The 21754-nt window shown below is 38.2% G+C and overlaps 1 protein-coding gene across 1 annotated transcript; it reads left to right on the top strand.

Annotated features, from left to right (window-relative positions):
* Nucleotides 1–4169: 4169 nt before the first annotated feature.
* Nucleotides 4170–20060, top strand: scrn2 (secernin 2). The gene is made up of 9 exons (XM_038278968.1): nucleotides 4170–4328; nucleotides 4931–5093; nucleotides 8529–8710; nucleotides 9079–9278; nucleotides 12031–12246; nucleotides 12370–12535; nucleotides 12752–12932; nucleotides 18451–18607; nucleotides 19649–20060. Exons 2-8 carry the CDS (start codon nucleotides 4932–4934, stop codon nucleotides 18601–18603), a joined length of 1260 nt encoding a protein of 419 aa, XP_038134896.1. The 5' UTR covers nucleotides 4170–4328; nucleotide 4931; the 3' UTR covers nucleotides 18604–18607; nucleotides 19649–20060.
* Nucleotides 20061–21754: the final 1694 nt, after the last annotated feature.

Here is a 21754-nt window from a genome sequence, read left to right as displayed (position 1 = left end):
AGATCCAGGGTTCCAGGAATCCACAGAGCGCTCAGGCATGTTTAGGGTTTTATGAGTCCATCAGCGAGTTCAGGCAGAAACATTCAGATGGAAACAGGCAGGCTTAGTAGTTGAGAGACATAAACGAGACATGGTAACTGGATAACTACGGAGCTTTAAACTAGCTGCCTCCATTGAGCCTAAACAGGAACAGGGTGCGCTCAGCGGACAAGAGCCAGGACATGATCAGGAAAAACAAAAACAAGACTAACAACCCTCTCTAACCACTGGCCTCAGAGAATGACCACAAGAACTGTGGAAATCAGCCATGATCTTACACTAAAACTCAGATGAACAGACAAACATACATACAATGATCTGGCCACGATAGCTGGGCTAAACCGTATAGAAAGCAGCAGGCGTAAGTGGAGGAGTGGTGATTAGTAACCAGGGAGGGTTAAGCAGGTGAGTGAAGTGAGTAATTAGGTCAGCTATCAGGGCAGCGAACATGACAAGAGTTGAGACATCACATGACTTTCTAAATACCACAATTTCACTTTTAGACAATTTTTAAACATTCAGTGCTTCACTTCTTGTATATTTTAAATAAAACTTGAACATTGTCTGTGCCTGACTTAAAAGGCAGATAAATTTGCAGATCTTTTTATTTTCTAAAAATTAAACCAAGTGGAAGAATATACATTGAAAACAATAAGGGGCCCAGAATGGAGCCTTGCGGCACTCCACAGCTGAGTGGGGCAGGTCCAGAGGTGTAAGGACCAAGGTGGTTGGCAAAAGATCGATTTTGAAGGTACAATCTCAACCAATTTAAGGCGGTGCCTTTAATGCCAACATTATTGTACCTTCTAACAACTGGTAACTTTAATTATTTTTCTGTAATCTGTGTAAATTCTACACCTCTACAACTATAACTCCAACGCAAAATATCTATCACTAGGACAGCATTCATGTTAAGAGGTAGTTCTTAAATTTTTGATACCAGGGGCAAGGGTATGGTGCAAATATTGCATTTTTTATAATTTAGGAAATAAATAGCTGAAAATGTAGGAGTAGATGGATTTCAAAAATATTTTTCAGAAGATGAAAAATGTGCCTTATTTTCACATAGAGTCTTCTTAATCGCTGAAGAATAATTAAATCCAAGCTTGAATCGTTAAAATTCTGTGTTTTTTTTTTAAGTTTTAAACTTTTAACTTTTATGTTTTTTTAAATTTTATTTCCTTTTTTTACATTTTTTTTTAAGCTGAAGTTATAGGACTTCATGTCTAGAGAGACAAATGCACCTTAGTTTCAGCAAAAGTCTAGATGCAACATTTTAATAATCAGTGAATCACGAGCTTACAATCAGACATAAAATTCGTCCTTAACAGGGACTCTATTAAAGCCTTTACAGTTTAATAGAGAAGCATTCATTTCCGTTTACTGGACTTGTAAATAAGTAATAGAAAGCTATTTCAACAGAAAAATGAGTTGCAAGAAAGTCTACCAAAGGTTTTAACTCAGGTCAGGTTTTAACTTATAAAACTAAAGATAATGATACATTTAACTTTGAATATGTCTCAATTAGAAATGTATAAAAATCTAATTTGTTTTTCTTTTAAAAAGATTAGTGGATTAATTCTCTGTGCAACCACTAAAGAAAGAGTTACTGTGAAAATGACCAGTATTCAATGTTTAACACAGTGGTTGACTCTTTAAAATCAATCAGTGGTTTTTAAAGTGCATCTAGACGGGGACTGCATGGGGACTGAGTGTGTCTCCACAGTCTGAGACAGGGAGTGCCAGCAGCATAATTCAATGAAACACCACGGATGGGAGACACACCCACTCAATAAACTACTGACACCACACACAAACTTTAATTACACTGATTAGCCAACAGGGGATTCAGGGACCGGTAAAAACCAGTGCATTGTAGGAGCAGTGTCATTGAGCAAAGACTGTGACCTATTTATACAGCAAATATAAACATGTATTTAACTTGTTACATTCGGTATCTTTCCACTTACTATTCAGATGTAATACAATTATGATTAAAAAAAAATACTGATACAAATGTAAAGTACTTTTTACTTTTTCACTGCTATATCTAAGTAAATGCAAAAACTTTACCACATGAAAAAGTTAGGTTACACTAGGTGAAAATTGTTCATTTATCTTAACCCGCTCCAAATATTTTGATAGATTAGAAAAAAACAGTGCTTATTTAGCTAATAACTATTTAAAGGTCAAGTGGATTGAATGCAGGGACATCTAGTGGATACAACGTAAAATAACTCATACTCTGTCCTCTCTAAGACACACATGCTTGGTAAAAAATGCCAGGCCGAAGGAAAGTAATGTTAACTGGAGGTATGCAGATTTTTGAGAGCAAAAAATTTAAATAAAAATAAACCTCTGGGTGTTCTCTTGTTTTCAAACATTTTACCACTTACAAGTCAAATTCAAAATCAATACTTTCAAAAATATATTTTTGGCTTTATTCTGCTAAAAGATTAACGTATACCTAAATGTAAATGAGATAAACAAATAGACTTTGGCTTTCCCTTCAAATTAAGGTACATATCACATAGCAACTATAATATGGAATGGAGTTTTCAGGTGTGTAAAACCTTGCAGGGATTTGATGTGACTGCAAGCTATGTTCATTACGAAATGGACTTGATGAAAAAAAATGAAAATAACCAATATTAAGAATGTCTAAAGACTTTTTCGGACACAGTAACTGAAACGAATTGAAAAACAGAGAATGAATGGAGCCCAATAACATAAAAAAGAACAAAGGACACAAAGAGAATCACTAACTTAAGCATTAAGCTCTGAATAAAATCCCAAATATAGAGATGACTTAAAGATGAGAGTCATAAAGTAAACCCATATTTCTTTAGATAATGACAGCATGATGCTGCCACCTCCATGTTTTATTTTGGGGATGGTGTATCCAGCTTCACGTACAGTGTAAGGTTTTTGAATTGGTGTGGTTATGGAGGAGTAAAACTCAGATAGAAGGCTGGTTGTTTCAAAATAAAGGCTGATTTTACCTAAGAAACCAAAGACATACATGGACCAGAGTCTAAAAAGGAATACTAAAAATGTAATAAACACAGGCAAAAACTTAAACAGAGAGGCTAAAATGTAAGATCCAAAGAACTAACAGGACCCGAAGGTCCTGATCTGTGTCCTAACTTCTCATCTCAGCTACATCATTTATAGCTCACCATTTATAAATTGCACAGTTTTTCTTTTAGAGCTTGCAGAGATTTGTATATTATTACAGGCAGGATACTGACTGGCAGTTTGCAGTTGTAAGAGAATTCAATTCATGAATTCAACCAAACAGTGCACAGGGTATGAAAATGATTAAAATAAATCAGGAAAAAATACCTAAACAGACCCTCTGAAAATCTACATCGTGCATGGGCGGTTCTAGACAGGGGTCAACGGGGCCAATGCCCCTGTAAATCATGTCCTGGCCCCTGAAGAAATAATACATAAAAGAAATTCTAATGATGATATGCGCTGGAACAGACATGGTTACTGATAGGTCCTTTAAAACAATTTCATTTTTTTCTTTAAAAATTATGTTTTACCAATTATTTAAAACAGATTAAGGTGATAACTTCAGTGATATTGAGATAGGATCCCAGTTTTCATCTGCTACTTTTTTTTTTTTTTTCAAAACAAATTTGAAAAAAAAAATAAATAAATAGAATTTTAATGAAACCTAATTGAATAGAAATTTCACTTCACGTAGCTCTCTTAATATTTGAATCCCTTGCCCTGTTTTTAATTTCATTGTGCCCCCATGAAAACATGCTCCCCCCCTCTTGGCCCCCTGGTACATTTGGTCTAGAACTGCCACTGGCATCACGACCCCCACAGTATGATTCTGCCACTATTATGTTTCACAGTGGCAAATTAGTGAGAAACGAGGAATAAATTGTTTATCTCTCTTCTAGCCCCATCTTAAAAAATGGCAAAAAATAAAAAATTGTGTTAAAAACTAATACAGGTCAATCAACAAATTCGCTTAACCATTGTAATTTTTTACGGATTACACTGTTGGGAATAAACTTGCAGGGATTCCCGTGATTAAGTGCGACGTCAGCTTTAAGTTTGCAGCCAGTGAGAAACAGACTCATGATAAAAAGCTGCATCATCATCAGTGTAAACCGGACTCCTAGAGACGATGAGCTGTTTGTGGCCAGACTAGACGAGACCTTTAAGTACAGACCTTTGGATCGCTCGGTCACGTGACTCGTTTCCTACAACCTGCCTGTCTTCTCCCAGCTGGCCGTCCGCTCCCTCCACCAAAAAAACAAACACAGGTAAATTTATTGCTGCAAATGCACTCCTAGCTGTAGTTTAGACCCAGCGACCACCCTCCAGATCCAACCCTCTTCTTATTTTAACCGCCCCTCTCATTTCCTGGAAATAAGCCGAGCTGAAGCGGCAGCTCATGCAGGGCCTTATCTCTGGGAATAAACAGCGCTCTTTGCAAACAGGGAGCCCCGCTGCACGCTGCCTCTGCCTCCGGCACACTTTGTGTTATATCCCCCCCGCACAATATTTACCGATTGAAAGGCATCGCGGTGGTAATAGCATGTGATAAAGCAAGGTGGGGGTCGGATTTGTGCAGATTAGAGTGAATAAAGTCCTCTGCACTAGTCTGCCACCTAATCCGTTCTGGAAAGGGATGGGCAGCGGCTGAAGCGCACTTTTTCTGCAAAAAGCCTTAGGGATCTCTTCTTCCTGACTTCTCACATGCACATTATGGTTAAAGGGAGGAGGCTTGCTCATTTGTGTTGGATGTCAAACACTCTGTCAGCCTTGCAGGATTGTTTACATGAGGTAGTGCTTATTGTGCATCTTTTAAAATCCAGCTCTTCCTCTCAATTGCTTTTTTTTTTTTGCTCTTTTGTTGTTGCAGAATGGCACAGGCTCCTATGTCATGTGATTGTTTTGTCTCCTTACCCCCTGGTTCTCGGGATGACCAAGTGATTTTTGGGAAGAACTCGGACCGTCCCCGGGATGAGGTGCAGGAGGTGGTCTACCACCCTGCAGCCTCTCATCCTCCAGGATCCACGCTGGAGGTAAAACAGGCCAGGACTCTAACGGTCTCACCCCCCCAACCCCTAACTCTTGAGTGTAGGTTGGTGGTGTGGGATCAGAAGGTCATCATGTTTACTTGGAAAATATACAAAAAGACTGGGGTGCTTAGGATTTTGTTACCAAGAAGCCAGGCTTGTGTTTCAAGCAATGGATTTTGAAAATATCCATTGCTTTTTATAAGGGTGGCCAGGCAATAACCAATGTAGACTTAGGGGTGGCCAAAAGTAGATGGCATCAAAACCTCAGGGTCAATCTACACTCTTCCAACAGGAAAATTAATGAGCAAAACATCCATATTTTCTAGATAAAGACAAGCTATACTTTCCCATAGCCTTTGCTGACAAATAGACGAATATCTTCAAACACCTGAAAATATAGTGGATATAATTCTTTCAGGTTTGAGTTTTTGGCAAACATCTTTTCCATTGTCATTACTTACCTACTTTTATCAGTTATCTTTCTGCTTAGAATTGATCATTACAAGTACTAATATCTACATAAATTGATTATTTAATCTGTTTTTATTAAAATGGTTATTTATGTATTATTTCACTGAAGACTCCTAGATAACTTGCAGAGACACATCATTTTCTCTTTACCCATGAAACACAAAATCTGGTTCTGCTTGAATTCTGTTCTTATTATCTTTAATGTTAGTATATTGATGTGCATAATTAACCACAGTGTTTTTCTTGACAAGTAATTGTTAATATATGAAAAATTAAAATGTTTTGAATGTTCCACTTGAGAGTATTACTGTTTACCATCGCCTGTATTAGAGGGAAACAATGATAGGGGTGGCCAATGATTGGCTAAGGGTAGTTATGGCCCCAATCTAGCTCCGCCCCTGAAAATAGGTACCTGACCTTTCTAAGCATGTTTCAAAAATGTAACTGGATATTGATGACCATTGTTGCTGAATATTCCTACTCCTATAGCACTTTTTTTACACCTTGCCACAACTTGAATACATTTTATTATTATGTGATTGAAAATGCAATTTATTTATGCAGGAGAATGAATAGGAAACACGGTTTCCATGGTTTGTGGAACCACATTTCTGTGCTAGCCTTTTGAGATATATTTGTAAAAGCTTTGTACATCTGAGACTGAAATTCTCAGAAACTTTTCTTTGCTAACTAAGCCAAGCTCAGTCAGACACAGACAGGATACAGGACAATGGTTAACCTCAGTTTTCAGAATTACATTTGATTTGTTTTTAGGCTTTTGTCTGGATTTTGATTTGGCCTTTCTGACACATAGACATGCTATGTTCTATAATATGTAATTGTAGTGCAGACTCCATGTTTAAAGCAAGAAGCTGAACCTCTGACCATGTCATATGCTGTGCAGCAGCCTTAACTAAGTTTTTTTTCCAGGAATACCTTCCTGTCCCTAAAAGCATCTCCACAGCATAATGCTGCCACAGACATTGGATTGATGTATGCACTTTTTTTTTTTTTTTTTTTTTTTTTTAAATAGAGGCTTATAAATGTATTTATGGTCTCCTGTGACCAGATCAGCTTCTTCCACATGATTGCAAAGGCTTTGCAGACGATTCTTTCTGCAGGATGCAAGCCTCGTCTTCAAAAGGAATAAAGAAGGGGGACAGCTTTTGAGTAGCGACATGCTCTTCCAAGAGGTTATTGCAGGGCTTTTAGGGATGGAAGGGGTTCTTCTCCCAATGTAGGCAGACTGTGATAGAGGAATGACAGTGGTGCTGTTGTTTAATAACTTTTGGGCTGATGTCAGAGCTTTAAGGCATGCTGGGAGCTGTCATTTAAGCATGTTTTGTATGCTCAGTTTGAGCTCATCTCTAGTGAAAAACCTCAAACTAAAGTGTCTAAACTGTGTATAAATGTATGACCAACTACAGGGTTCACTATTGAAATAGGGTTTATGTTAGTACATATTGTGATGGGAAAAACATTTTCCCATCTATTCCTTTTCCCCTCAATTTTAAAACCTTAAAGGAATAGTACACCCAAAACATGATTAGCCTTCATTTTCTACTCACCCCCATGCTGAACAACACTCTGGAGTACTTTTTTGATATCTCAAATGCATCTGGAGATCTGGGAGGCTTCTTGCTGTCTGCTGACATTCAAATAATGGAGGTCTATGGTGACCGAGACAGAAAGGTCCATAAAAGTCCACAACAAACGTGTCAATATTCCTCCATACTGCTCGTCCAATGTATTCCAAGTGTCCTGAGTGGGTAGCATCCAGAATTTACTCGAAACGAAGTCATTTAGAATGTTTTTAGAGCATAAACAGTAGTATATAGGATTTCCTGAAAGCGCGCACATGTGCGTTCACGCCGCTACGGAAGCCGGCAGACCAAACCAGCGCATTCAGCTCGGCAAAGAACTCATGCTCTTCCTCAACACTGAAGTCCTCAGACATTTTTCTTTCGTTGTTTCTTTCTTTGCACAGGTAAACAGCACATTTCTTCTTCTACGCTTGCATTATTGGCAGAGCAGACGCTGAATGCGCACTTTCATCTGGCTTGGTCTGCCGACTTCCGTAGCGTCGTGAACGCGCATGTGCGCGCTTTCAGGAAATCCTATACACTACTGTTTATGCTCTAAAAACATTCTAAATGACTTAGTTTCGAGTAAATTCTGGATGCTACCCACTCAGGACACTTGGAATACATTGGACGAGCAGTATGGAGGAATATTGACACTTTTTTGTGGACTTTTATGGACCTTTCTGTCTCGGGCACAATAGACCTCCATTATTTGAATGTCAGCAGACAGCAAGAAGCCTCCCAGATCTCCAGATGCATTTGAGATATCAAAAAAGTACTCCAGAGTGTTGTTCAGCATGGGGGTGAGTAGAAAATGAAGGCTAATCATGTTTTGGGTGTACTATTCCTTTAAATGTGAGCTCATTTTGCCTTCTATGGTGCACTAAAGTGTTCACTTGTGTTGCACACTTGCTAGTCAAGGCTAGAGCCGAGGCTTAGTTTACAGATGCCTGAGAGGCTATTTTTCCAGTGTGAAATGTTTTCGGGAAAGGACCCGGAGTCCTTTTGATTTAAGGTTCCATTTCTGTCATGCTTATCCCAAGCGGGGTCGCAATGAGTGCTGGTGCCTACGGGCGAGAGGCGGGGTAAACCCCCGACAGGTCGCCAGTCCATCGCAGGGCAACATAGAGACAAACAGGACAAACAACCATTCACACACACACTCACACCTAAGGAGAATTTAGAGAAGCCAATTAACCTAACAGATCTGAGTTGATATTTGATCCATTAAAGTTGTTACCTTCCACCCACTACAGTTCCAAAACATTGTTTTTTTCTGCAAAGGGGGAGGAGTTGTCATCTTTGCACACTGGATACAGTACTATTTAGTGTTGTGGCATCTTTGAAATCTGGTGTAACATTCCATTAATATATTTTTCTGCAGTGCACATACATCCAGATCCCTCAGGTAGAGAAAACCTATGCCGTCGTCCTCAGTAAACCTGCCTGGCTGTGGGGTGCTGAAATGGGAGCTAATAACCAAGGAGTGTGTATTGGCAATGAGGCAGTATGGACACGAGAACCAGTGGTTCCTGGAGAAGCTTTGCTGGGGATGGATCTCGTCCGGTGAGCTGCAGAAGTATTTTCAAATGTCTCTTATTTACCTTAATTAAACAAAGTTGTTTAATTGAGGGTGACTAATATGTCCCTTTTAACTGAATACATTTTAGATACTGTACACTGAGAGGAAGATATTACCTAATCCTCTTAGATCAACAGTGTTTGCAGACGATTATGACATGATCTTCATAATTTAAGCTACAGTGTGTTGGAGGCAAGGCCCCTTAAAACTTATATTTGTGTAGAAATTGAGTCATTTAGCTTTCAATGCAGCCATGTATGTCTCAAAACAATAAAGAACAACAACCCAAACTCATAGAATGTAAACATAGCCCCCAAACTGCGTTTCGATTATCAGCTTGCTTGATCTTCAGGCTTGGGCTGGAGCGTGGTGACAGTGCTTGGGCAGCACTGACTGTCATCACTGGGCTCTTGGAGCAGCATGGCCAGGGGGGGCAGTGCAAGGAGGACCCTGAACCCTTCAGCTACCACAACACCTTCCTCCTGGTGGACCGAAATGAGGCTTGGGTGCTAGAAACTGCTGGGAGGCTCTGGGTGGCACAGAAAATCTCAGGTCTGTAAATGTTATTAGAGAGCTACAAATCCTGTATGTTTATATAGTATGACGTTCAGATAAATTCTTACTAACATTCTTTTTGTTAGATTTTTAGAAGCGAATGTTGTTTATAGGACTTTTTGTGAACAAAAAAAGCCTTTATAGCCCCCCCTTTCTTAGAAAGAGGACATGTTATCAGATGGCTATATGTGTCATCTACATTCATATAGTGGGTTTTACATTTTTGTTCTCTATTGTGGTACAACATTTTTCTTTATGCCCATTAAATCCCTATCTGGTCATTCCAAATGACCTTTTTATATGTTGGGTGATGACAGTTCAATTCATTTCAATTTATTTATATAGCGCCAATTCACAACACATGATGAAAAGGGGTTCCTATGTCATCTAGAAATCTAAGCTTATAGCAGCATAACTTTAGAGATAACTCGGGATAACCTGTGCTACTCTAACTATAAGCTTTATCTAAAAGGAAAGTTTTAAGCCTACCCTTAAAAGTAGACAGGGTGTCTGCCTCATAGACTAAAGCTGGTAGTTTGTTCCACAGGAGAGGAGCCTGATAACTAAAAGATCTCCCATTCTACTTTTAAAAATTCTTGGAACCACTAGTAAACCTGAGGATTGAGAGTGAGTGCTCTGTTAGGTACATAAGGAACAATCATATCTCTGATATAAGATGGAGCTTGGCCATTTAAGGCTTTAAATGTGAGAAGGAGGATTTTAAATTTTATTCTTGATTTAACAGGAAGCCAATGAAGAGAAGCTAATTTAAGAGAGATATGATCTCTCTTTCTAATTTTCATCAGAACTCTGGCTGCAGCATTTTGGATCAGCTGAAGGCTTTTAACTGAAGTTTGTGGACTTCCTGATAGTAAAGAATTACAATAGTCCAGCCTTGAAGTAACAAATGCATGGACTAGTTTCTCAGTATAACCCCTGGATAGGTTATTGCGTAGATGAAAGAAGGAAATTCTAGAAAACTCTTATATGGAATTTAAATGACAGGTCCCGAAAATAATAAGATTTTTTACTTTGTTACTACTTTGTTTACTAAGTTGAAGGCTTAGATGAAGACAATAGTTTTGCTAACTCTGAAAGTTGAACTGGATCAGAGCAGTCTAAACCCGTTTTAAATTCTTTGGCTACCCCAGATGCTGCATCACCTTCCAGAGCTAAAGCAATTATTATGGTCTTATTTTTTTAATAACATCACTCTAATTTATAAAGAATCCCATAAAATCATTACTGCTAAAAGCAGCTGGGATGGACAGTTAAACAGAGCTATGGCTCTAGGTGAGTTTGGCAATTGTATTAAAAAGATATCTAGAAGATATCTTATTCTCCTCTATTAATGAGGAGAGATATGTTGCTCTTGCTTTCAAATGGTCCTCTTATACAGCAGTGAACTATTTTTCCAGACTAGGTAGGATTCCCGTAGACCTGTGGAGTGCAATTTTCTCTCCAGTTTGTGCGCAGCTCTGCATTAAACCAGGGAGCCAGCCTTCTATTTCTAAGTTTTTTAATTTTTCAAAGAGGCTGCGTTCTCTAATGCAGTACGCAGAGAACTAGCAACCCCATCAACAAAATCATCAACCTGTGAAGGGGAATAAATGAAACTTTTGTCCTCTGCAGCAATGCTCGGCGACACATAGGACAGAAAAACTAAAACAGATTCTTTAAAATTTATAACTGCTCTATCTGATAATGATCTGCTAAAGGGAAACCTTCTTTTGGGGTAGGAGAACTCTGTTAAAGTAATCCTGAGGGCTATTAAAAAGTGGCCGAAAAGATACTGTTTAATGGAAATACTATTATTTCTTCACATTCTATGCCATATGTCTGCACAAGGTCCAAAGTATGAAGATGATAATGTGTGGATTCACATTTTGAACAAAGCCAATAGCCTCTAAGATAGAATTAAAGGCTGCACTTAAGCTATCACCTGCAATGTCAGCATGGATGTTAAAATCCCCCACTATGATTATCCTGTCAATATTTAACACCAAATCAGATAGAAACTCTGAAAATTCATCTAAAAATTCAGAGTAAGGACCTGGTGGACAATACAACGTTACAAAAAGAAGTGGTTTTCTTGCTTTGCAAACATTTGCTTTTAGCCTGGACTAAGTTTTTCTTAGTGTCTGAGCCAAATGAACTGAAGAGTGCTTTGCTGCAGGTGGACTGCAAATCAGTATTTTTATTTTTTTATGTCACTCCCAGCCACCGAATGTAAAGCATTAGTTTGCAGTGTTTCTGTTTTTGTGTGTGTGTGTCTGGGGGGGGGGGGGGGGGGGGGTTCTGGGAAAACTGCAGAAAGACTTTGAGGTTTTAACAGTTTGAATTAGTTTTAGAAGTACAAGCTTATAGTGTCTTTAGACCTTTACAAGTAAAATCCATTCTGATTAGTGAGCTTGCATAGCCAGTGCATATATTGTAGCATGTTGTGATGAATGCAGCAGAAAGAGAAATGTGCTGACCCATGCTTGTTCATGTCAGTGTAATAATGCTAGTCAGAACTGGAGCAGGAATTATGTTCACCATGATGCTGTCAGAACTTAAATGTTTCGAATTACAATCTTTGTCACTGTAGTTGGTTACAGTCAGACTTTGCTCTCTACAGTAGCTTTTTAATTCCTTCTATGGTGTTCAGATTTATTTAATGAGTAAATACGTTTAAAGGAAGAAAAATCTTAGACTTGTTTAAACCTGTTAATGAAATGGAACATGTCTATTTTGTTTTGGTTTTCAGAGGGTGTGAAGAACATATCCAATCAACTTACCATCCACACTGAGATCTCAGCAGAACACCCTGAACTGCGGAGTGTGGCCAAGGCTCAGGGGTGGTGGGATGGCCAGGGAGAGTTTAATTTTTCTCAGGTGTTTAGTCCAGAAAACCCTCCTGCAAGGATGGATCTGGCCAAAAAGCGCTACAAGGGAGGCACAGAACTGCTCCAGCAGTACGATGGTAGGTTTTCCCTCAGTACTATGAGACATTTTGGATTATTTCTATTCATTCAGATTGTTTGGGCAATAAAACCCTATAGGACCAATAAAACCCTGAAGACACGGATGTCTTGGTGTTTCACAGGCACAGTGACAGCAGAAGTAATGATGTCTATTCTGAGAGATAAACCCAGTGGCATCTGTATGGACTCTGGAGGATTTTGCACCACAGGCAGCATGGTGTCTGTACTGCCCAGAGACACTAGCCTTCCCTGCATCCACTTCTTCACTGCCACCCCAGACCCATCCAGGTTTGTTGACTTTTAAAGAAAAAAAGTAATTAGTGATATGAGATCTCTAGGTTTTAGAACTTCTGTTCTGATTGTAAAATTTCTATAGCAAATCATATGGAGATTGAATGATGTTAAAATGGCTATATTAGCTTTTCGCCTTATGTGTTCTCTCCTCTATTAGTCTCTATATTTATTTTCCCTGTTTCCCCTCCACGATACCACACACCTCCTTAGGTCGATATTCAAGCCTTTTATCTTCTCGGACTGTCCCATCCCGGTCCCGAGAGTGGTCTCTCCACAGTTCGGACCAAATGATCCCGTCAGGAAGCAGCCACGCTTTCAGAGCCGGGTGGACCGCCGACATGATCTCTACAAGGCCCATCAGGTGGCACTCAACACTATGGAGACCAAACCGGTGAGCAATGACTGATAAATGTCAGCATTTAACCTATTTGACAGCGAATCAAAGCTACGTGCACATTATTCCAAAAAAGTAAAAGAAAAAAACCACTGGACTGACGGTGTTGCAGATCAGATCTTTGTAATGAGCCACTCCAAAATGCTAAAGCTATTTTTTCTCTCCCCAAAAATAGCAGAAAAAACTGTTTTGAATTTTATCTATATTTGAATCTTTGTGTGTCGAATTGGGTGCTGTAGGGCCAGACAAGAAGAACCAGAGTTTAATAATAACTAATAAATAACATTTAAAATATCTAATTTGCTATATGATCTGTTGTGTGTCTGGGTCAATGCACACATTTGTAGCTCACTTTTGTTACCCATTGAATTGCTGTTTGTTTTCCATATTTGCTAACCTTGTCTAACCACAGCATAATAGTTTATTTTCATGATGAATTGTAGCATTAAATATTTATAAAAATGCTCAAATCTCACATCTAATTAAACAGAATTTTGCTATGCTTTAAGGAGATTTTATATAAAGCCATATTTCCAGTTTCCTTTGGCCAGTTTACTCTGAGGAAATACGACAGAATACAACCCCTAAACAAAACAAAGTTCCTTTAGGTGACATTTTGCTGATGAAGAACATTTACTGGAGTCACACAACGACCATTTCCCAAAAGCAGATTACCAGTAGATTAGTTTGGTTTACATTAAAGTGCCTGCATCATGCAAAATCAAGTTTTTATGAGTTCCTGACATTTTGAATTGAAAAAGCTTCCTGGATGGGAAGCGTAACATCATCAAACTTGGAAACCAAGTCCAGTTGGTTGTTTTTAATTTTTTTGGAATGACTATGAGCTGGATGACTGAGAACCTTCACTAGCAAGTTTTTATGATCTTCTAACAATGTTAAAATGTTCTTCCTTCATCACAAATGTGCACAAATTGGTATTCTGCTTCATTTGTGAATATCAGAGTAAATCTGCCCTCAGTGCAGCAGCCCTTCCAGTCCAAAAAGCAAAACAAAAAGTGGAACTTGGAACAGCAATCACTGTCCCTCTCCAGGAAGCACCTACCTTGACTGTGTTGCTCCAACCCACTAAAGAAGACGCCTGGTTTCTCCAATTAGCAAGTGACGAAGTGAGGCAAAGCGCCATCAGTGCCACTCATTGAAATAAAGTGGTTCTTTCAGCATTATACCTTCAAGTGACAGCAGCTAGTTTTTTCTATAGTTAATGTCTGAAAATGTGTCTCTAGCTCTAATAGGTCTTAAACTGATTGGAATACTAGATAAACTTTAATCATAATGAGAAGTTTTTATCATAATCTCCAATATGCTAAGTGGACAAGTGTGAACCATAACACTGAATCCAGTAGAGTTTAGATGCTTTTTTTCTCCTCTTGACAACTTTGCTGAACATACCTCGTGATCTTCCTTCATCTACAATAAGCCTGCTCCAGCAAAGCACTGCTTACAGTTTACTTTACTGTTGGGGAAACTTGGCTGGTGGTTAGAGCAGTGCGCTGTGCTCTGAGAAGGTTGCAAATACCCATTTCGATCCCCACAGCCTCCACTCTGGGTTCCTGAGAAAATCACCTAACGCCACACTGCTCCCCGGGCGCTGCACAATGGCAGCCCACTGCTCCCCAAGGGGATGGGTTAAATGCAGAGGTCAATTTCTCCAATATGAGATCAATAAAGTTCAATTATTATTATTTATTACTACCTTGTAAACTTTGGAATCATATTTTACCATGGCCTATTTCTGAGATAAAATCCTATACCACTCACTATGCTGTAATGTGTAAAAGGGTGACAGAAAGCAGATGCATCCGTACTCTAGACAAGGATGAAAGGAGGTTCATGAGAGATAATAATTAGTTCACACAGCCTCCTTCATGCTGTGGCTGAAATTTATGTCCTTGATGAATTGAAGTGTTTTTTTCTTGGGAATAACCAAATGTTCAAGTGTGAGAGAGATCTTTAAGCAAAGGGTGGGTTTGTTCCCCTGGGGGGAATGTGTTTGAGTAAGGTATAAATGTATGTACTGAAATGCCTCAGTCAGAGAGAGCTCTATCTCTCTCCCTCCAAAGGACTTTAAATAAATTTGAAGATTATTCTTGCAAGGAAATGCTTCTGTCTAAGCTTTCTAACTTCATATAACATATGGTGGCTGCTTCTTCTGTCAACTTTGTTAACAATATGTTAAGATAATTAGCCTTGGCTAAAGATTTTTATACCGAATTAAAATGATTGGGCAACAATAAAAATCAATAGATGGGACAAAATGATTAAACCACCTCCTTCTAAAGGTGTATTACCTGAGAAATACAGTAAATAGGAGCACAGTTACCAACTGAGCATTTAACCACTACAAAACAAGTTGAGGCTCTTGCTTAAGGTTTTTTTAGCTAATACCCTGTCTGAGATTCAGTATGTAATTTAGAAGGTAAACAGGTCACAGACAGTCCAGTGTCCTGTTTGGACTGAGATTAGGCACTATAACAAGGGTCTAGGAGAACTCATGGGGTGGTTATTTTACTCAGAAAGATCTCAGGTCTTTATTTTAAACTGATGATTTTGTAAAAATATTATTGGTAGTGTTTGTTTGCCCCTACTTTGCTAGTATGGTTAAATGGTAGAATGTGGAACATTAAGATAACAAATTATTTATTAAAAAATAACAAATCACCATGGTTTATACACTGCCTTATGTCATATTTATTCTATTTTATGGGGTGGCGGTGGTCATCTATTTAGTCACCTAAAAAGACTAAAAAAGTCTCCTCTTTAGAGCAACGAAGCCCATGTTTGCTCAACAAAGTGTCCCATGATCTGTCTCTATAAACACACTTTTCTGAAAGGCTCCAGAGGCTGCTGCAACACGAGTAGACAAGAGGTTTTGAACAATGAAGCAATGAAGACCAAGGAACTCTTCAAACAAGCCAGGGACAATGTGGGGAAGTACAAGTCAGAGTTGGGTTATATATAAAAATAAACAAATTGTGGATGTTCCCCTGTAGCAGCATCATAGTCATCATCTTCAAATGGAAAGCACATATTACCACAACAAACTGGCGAAGAGAGAGGAGTCCACCAGAACTCACAGACCAGCAAAGAGGGCATTAATCAGAGAGGCAGCACAGGGAACGAAGGTAACACCAAAAGAGCTGCAGAATCCCACAGCAGGGACTGGAAAATGTATCCATTGGACCATATAATAAGCCATGATCTCCACAGGGCTTGGCCTTAATGAAATTTGTCCAAAAAAAATAAAAAATTAATGGTTCCCCACATTTTAGCTGCAGGGACAGCAAAACTGGTACGATGGTATCTGAGAAAGATAGAAGATAGATGATGCTAAATACATGGATATATCTGAATTAAGCAAAACCTTGTTCAGTCTACCTGTGTTTTAAGTCTGGAACAGAGATTTACCTTCCAACAGAACGGCGACCCAAAGCAAACTGTTAAAGCAACACATGGTTTAGGGGAAATACTGAAATGTGTTGAAATGTTCTAGTCAAAGTCCAGATTTCCATATAATGTAGAATCTGTGGTTAGACTTGAAGATCACGGTTTACAAGCAGAAACTGCCCATCATGAAAGAAGCTGGAGCAGTTTTCCAGAATGGGCAAAAATTGTTGTGGAAATATATGGCAAGCTCATAAAAAATATCCAAAGGGAACTGCAACTGCAATTTCCATAAATAATGCCAATACAAATACTGACTCTCAGCTTGTGAACAGCTCTGCTCGCTCTAGTTTTCTATTCAGTCCTACTTGTTTGCTTCCCAATAAACAAAAAAAATCCATCTTAAAAATTCTAAGCGTGTGCTATAAATTCATAGGTGGTGTGAACTATCAAACATTCAATGTTCACTCCAGCTTGTGAGGCAACAAAAGATGAAAAATACCAACCAATACTTTTGCTAAGCACCCTATTATCATGTAATTCAACACTGATGAAATGTGGGCCTGGCAAGTGTGTTTTTTCCTAATACATCATTGAAAAAAGCATTTTTTTTCCCCCTCATCATCTTTTAAACTTTTTCCCTCAAACCTATTTCAGATCTTCTAATTTGTATTTAAACAATCAATCACTTAAATAAATACAAAATTTCTCACAATGATCTCATTTAATACGGGTAGAAGCTTGTCAAACCAACCGGTCCCTATGCCGAAAAGATGACTGCCTGATAACCGGTTGTGCCTCTCATGGCAAAACAGCTGCTATTAAGCATTTATGAAAATTGACATTAAGTCTTTTTACATCACTGTAGAAATTTCTTTTTGTACAACTCTCATGACATTTCCATTTCTTTAAAGTGCAGCAGTGATCAAAATGAAAAAGACACCGGCCTAGATGGTAAAAGGCTCGCGGTGGTGAAGTTGTAGCTCCTGGTTCTTTTCCAATGAGTTGTTGATGTACTCCTGAAATAAATTTGGATGGCCAGACCCCCTGGGATAGTTTACCACTGTTCCACTTCTGGATAATGGCTCTCTCTGGGATTTCCAGGAGTCTCGAAGCCTTAGCAACAGCTTTTTTTTTTTTTTTTAACCATTTCCAGACTGATAGATGATCATTTATCTGTTCTGGGATCTCTTTGACTATGATTTTATTGCTTTTTGAGTTATTTGGCATTCTTCTTGTTTTCTGACAGGCTCTATTTTAGAAGTGTCACGATTCTGCAGGTTTACCATTTAATAGGCTTGGGTGTGGCTGGTGAATCTGAATCATGATTTATCAAGGTAACTATGGGTCAGGTTGGTTAAGGTAGCACATTAAGCAACAAACCCCTAAGCGTTTCTTCGCAGCAGGTAATAATAACTGGGGAAAAGAAAGGTTTTACCACATTAAGCGGGTGTTTGGCAAAGGAAACCAGGTAAAAAATATTCCTGGGAAGGTAATAATTAGAGTAAAGCAGGTGTGGTAATTAGAAACAAGAACCAGGTGTGTGAGAGGAGATAGCAAAACAGGCATAAGTTAAAAAGGAAATGAGACTTTTAGGTAAACAGCAACTTCAAACCCAAACATTTAAGCAACAGATGTTCTTTCACAGTCACTCATGGTATAAACGATTTATTTTGTTTTTTCGCCTGGTGTGAAGATTGTTAGAACATCATCTGTCTGGAACTGTTTTTTTTTTGTTTTTTTTACTGTAAATTACTTTTATAGATTCAGGAAGTTCATCTTAGCTGCTTTGTGTTAAAGAAATCCTTACATAAAAGAAGTAAAACAAGAAACGTGGGGAAAAATTTTTGCAAAACAATAATTGAAAATGTTTGGATGTTAATTTTTGCATATTTTCTAAAGATCCCCCAACAAATGCATCAGATTTGGACAATAAAAGTACAAATCTCTCTGAATTCACTTCATCTTAACATTCAGCAGCGTTGCTGTTTTTTCCTAGGGGAGTCAGAAATTGCTGCTGCTTCTGAGAGCTTAAACAAATGATTTGTGAGTACCATCTGACCCAGGTGGTGTTGATACTCAGACGTCTGTGTGTGTTGTGTGTCTGCCGCAGAATGAAGGTTTAGCCATCTACGATATCCTGAGGGATCTGGAGTCGCAGTGTCTGAGTGAAATCTCAGCAATGCTCGGCGGAGAGATACCTGGAGACGAACTGGGGGACCTGTTCTTTGATTGTGTGGACACCGAGATTAAGTTCTACCAGTGAGAAGGTGGGAGGCATTAGGGGCTTTGTTTACTGTTGAATCTGGTGTATGAATGACTTTAGGAAATTAGGTTTGGTTTTGACAAAGGAAAACATTTAAGATAACAGTTATGCTGCACACATTGAAGACCATATTAGTGACAAGGTATCTCCTTTCTATAGGTTGGCTAATTAGTAGCAATTATTTCCTTAAGGTGAGGTGAGGTAATCTGGTCCTACCTTTTTTTTTTTTTAAGCCCTGCTGAGGTTTTATGCTTGACCTATACTAGGCTGAAACATAGATTCGATGTCGATTTCATAAATGTTTTTCTTCGCCTTTGTAAAATATGGACAGAGTTTTATGGATTAAGCTTCTTCATAAGCTTTTGATACAAGCTATTTAAAAAAGCCTAAAAGCCTACATCCTTAACTTCTATTGTTTAGTTTTTGGTATATTGCTTTTGAAACGGATCTGCTCAATCATTTAACACATTAACCACAGTGAAGCCAGATCGGTTACCTCTGCCAGTGATTTCACTGAGGAGTTGGGGAATTTGGGGGTTAAGTTGATGTAACTGGCTACCCCTGGAAAAGATTACCCCCTCACCTACCCCTTATTTTATTTTATTTTTGTTTAAGTTAAGAATTTATAGTATTAGTAGGCTTTATCCAGGGTTCAGACTGTAAAGGTGCACAAGAGGAAAGTAGGAAGACGTGCACAATGTCTCTCACAGCAAACACCCTCACCACCCATTAGTGATTCCTATCCCCCCCCCCCCCCCTTCAAAACCCTCTGAACTATGACTTTCAATTAAATATGTGTTGAATATGAAAATAAGAATTAATCCAGTTACACAAATTCAAATACTAAATCTGATCAGTATTTTTTAATAACCTTATAAAAGATCCAAATGTAGGGGGTTGTATAAAATCAATCCACTCAGTTTCCATAGAAATGAAGATTGTTAGTATGGCCACTACTGTCCAATTTTCTGCAAGACCATATGTTGGTATATATTTGCTGATCTGGAGGGTTCCAACGTGTTCACGTTTTTGTCCTGTGTAACAGTGCCCTCAGATGGAAACCCTCAGCACTCAAAGCGTGGCGGGAGGAGGCCCTGGGAATTGTGACAAAATATTTTTTTTAAAGTCCTGTGTTACTTCTTCTGGTCGGCCACAGCCTCACCTTATGCAACCTGCATTTCTGACCCCATTCCATCACTAACACAGACTAAGCTGCAAATGCAATCGGAGCATATTTATCATCTGTATCACCCAGGGAGCAATGACTGCACCTCGTTAGTGAGTATACTGATGTAGACTACACGGGCGCCTATGTAGAGATGTGTGATTGTTGCACAAATACTCTGAGTACAACATTTCTTAAACAGTTTGTTTGCTGCACATTAACAAGAACTCATCTGGTTTGAAGGCTGCCCTTAGGGAGACATCTAATAAAGGATGTGTATAGCCTGTCCAAATTTGTTTCTGTTTTTCTTTGCTTCAACACCCAAACTGATGATGGATCTATCATAATTGTACAAATACAAACCAACGCATTGTACTGAGTGCTAAGTGTATGGTATATATTACATTTCACCATAATAATACAGTAAATTGCACTAAATATACAAGTACACTAGTTTTTTTTTTTTTTTTAGTAAAGATTAGGAAATAAGCCTAGTAACATCTTGTATTTATGGTACACTATGATATTAACCAGAAGTTATGGATTTTTTTTGAGATTTCAGGGAAAAAGTGTTTAGAGCAGAAGGTCTAGTTTATAAGAAAAACATACATTGGATTCAAAATTTCACTGAGCTCTATTCAATCTATCAACTGAGAATGAAGTTAGCACGCCACGTCTTCAAACTCACTGGGACATGAAGAGCCGAAGAACCCTTCAGAGATCCACATTGCAGGTACGTGCATTTGTTCACTGGAAAGCTATTGTGTACTCCATAAATCTGACATTTGTGGAAATGAAGCAAATAAATCCGAAATATGTCCTCCATCATTTTCCACAAGCCATGTAGGGAATTCTACAACCATAGGAAGGAGGGTGCTGTGGGCGCATAATGTCTGTGTAAGCAAACGTACTGCAGCCATGTGACAGATTAAAGTTGCAGCATTATACTGTGAGGATACATTTTTCTTCACCAAAGAGAGGCTAGATAGGTAGAGTTGATGGGAAGATGACTCAAGAAGTTTTCTCTGCAAAATAATGAAATATGTATAGACCCCAATCTCAATTCAATTTAAAAAAGCCTTATTTACTTTTGAAACCTAATATCAAAACTTACCAATAATTGGCACATGATCAACAAGATCAATGGTTTTGTAATCATCACTTAAATAGGTTCTTGTATATATTTTCCCCCCCAAAATGCAAAAACAAAACTCTTTCATCTGTAAACCAATAAAGATATTTAGTACATTTTTACAAGCAAAATAAGCAAAGTTTATGTTCATTTTAATAACACTACAATTAAATTCTACCAAAAATGAACATAATCTACAGTACCTAAATTAGTTATTCAGAATTAGTAAAATAATTCTGTATGTAAGTTAGATGTTTCTTTAAGAAAAAATGTTTCCAAGCATAATTTTATTTCTCAGAAAAACCGGCCACTCAAAATATGCCGGAGACATTCACATATTTCTTTTATTGCGCCGTCTAGTCTGCTGTGTCACCCATTACTTATTGAGAGTAAAGAGATGGAAAAATGACAATAGAGATGGAATGAAGATAAAGGAAGAGAATTATATAAGGTACAAAAATCAGTATTAAATAGAATCATTAATGAGAGAAATAGAAGAGAATCATCAGATTAAGAGTGGGTCATATCTATTTAAATGACTATATTTAATAGGGAGGAAAAATAATGATAAATGTGAAGGATGTGGAGAAAAAGAAAAAATAGAACATTTACTGGTGAACTATAAAACTTATGAACATGAAATGGAGAAATTGAGAAGGATGGTTGGAAGGACAGGCAACAAATGGAGTCTTAAAGGAATATTGGCAAATTAAGAAGATATGAAGGATATTCACAGATTAAAGAAAGCATTATTTATTTAACTACAGAATACAAAATTAAAAAATAGAATTTGCTATGAAGTAATGTTGCGACACACTCATGTACAGTAGGTGGCGGTATGCACCTTAAAGTTG

Source organism: Cyprinodon tularosa, unplaced genomic scaffold, assembly GCF_016077235.1.
Source record: "Cyprinodon tularosa strain WSP-4 unplaced genomic scaffold, ASM1607723v1 ctg146, whole genome shotgun sequence".
Lineage (NCBI taxonomy): Eukaryota > Metazoa > Chordata > Actinopteri > Cyprinodontiformes > Cyprinodontidae > Cyprinodon > Cyprinodon tularosa.
Note: the sequence above shows the minus strand (reverse complement) of the source record. Positions and strands in the feature narration are given on the sequence as shown.

Coding starts and splice junctions, on each gene's coding strand:
- scrn2 (XM_038278968.1), top strand. CDS start 4,932: ATGGCACAGGCTCCTATGTCATGTGATTGTTTTGTCTCCTTACCCCCT. Junction 12,247..12,369: donor ACTGCTCCAGCAGTACGATG/GTAGGTTTTCCC, acceptor GGTGTTTCACAG/GCACAGTGACAGCAGAAGTA. Junction 12,933..18,450: donor ACACTATGGAGACCAAACCG/GTGAGCAATGAC, acceptor TGTCTGCCGCAG/AATGAAGGTTTAGCCATCTA.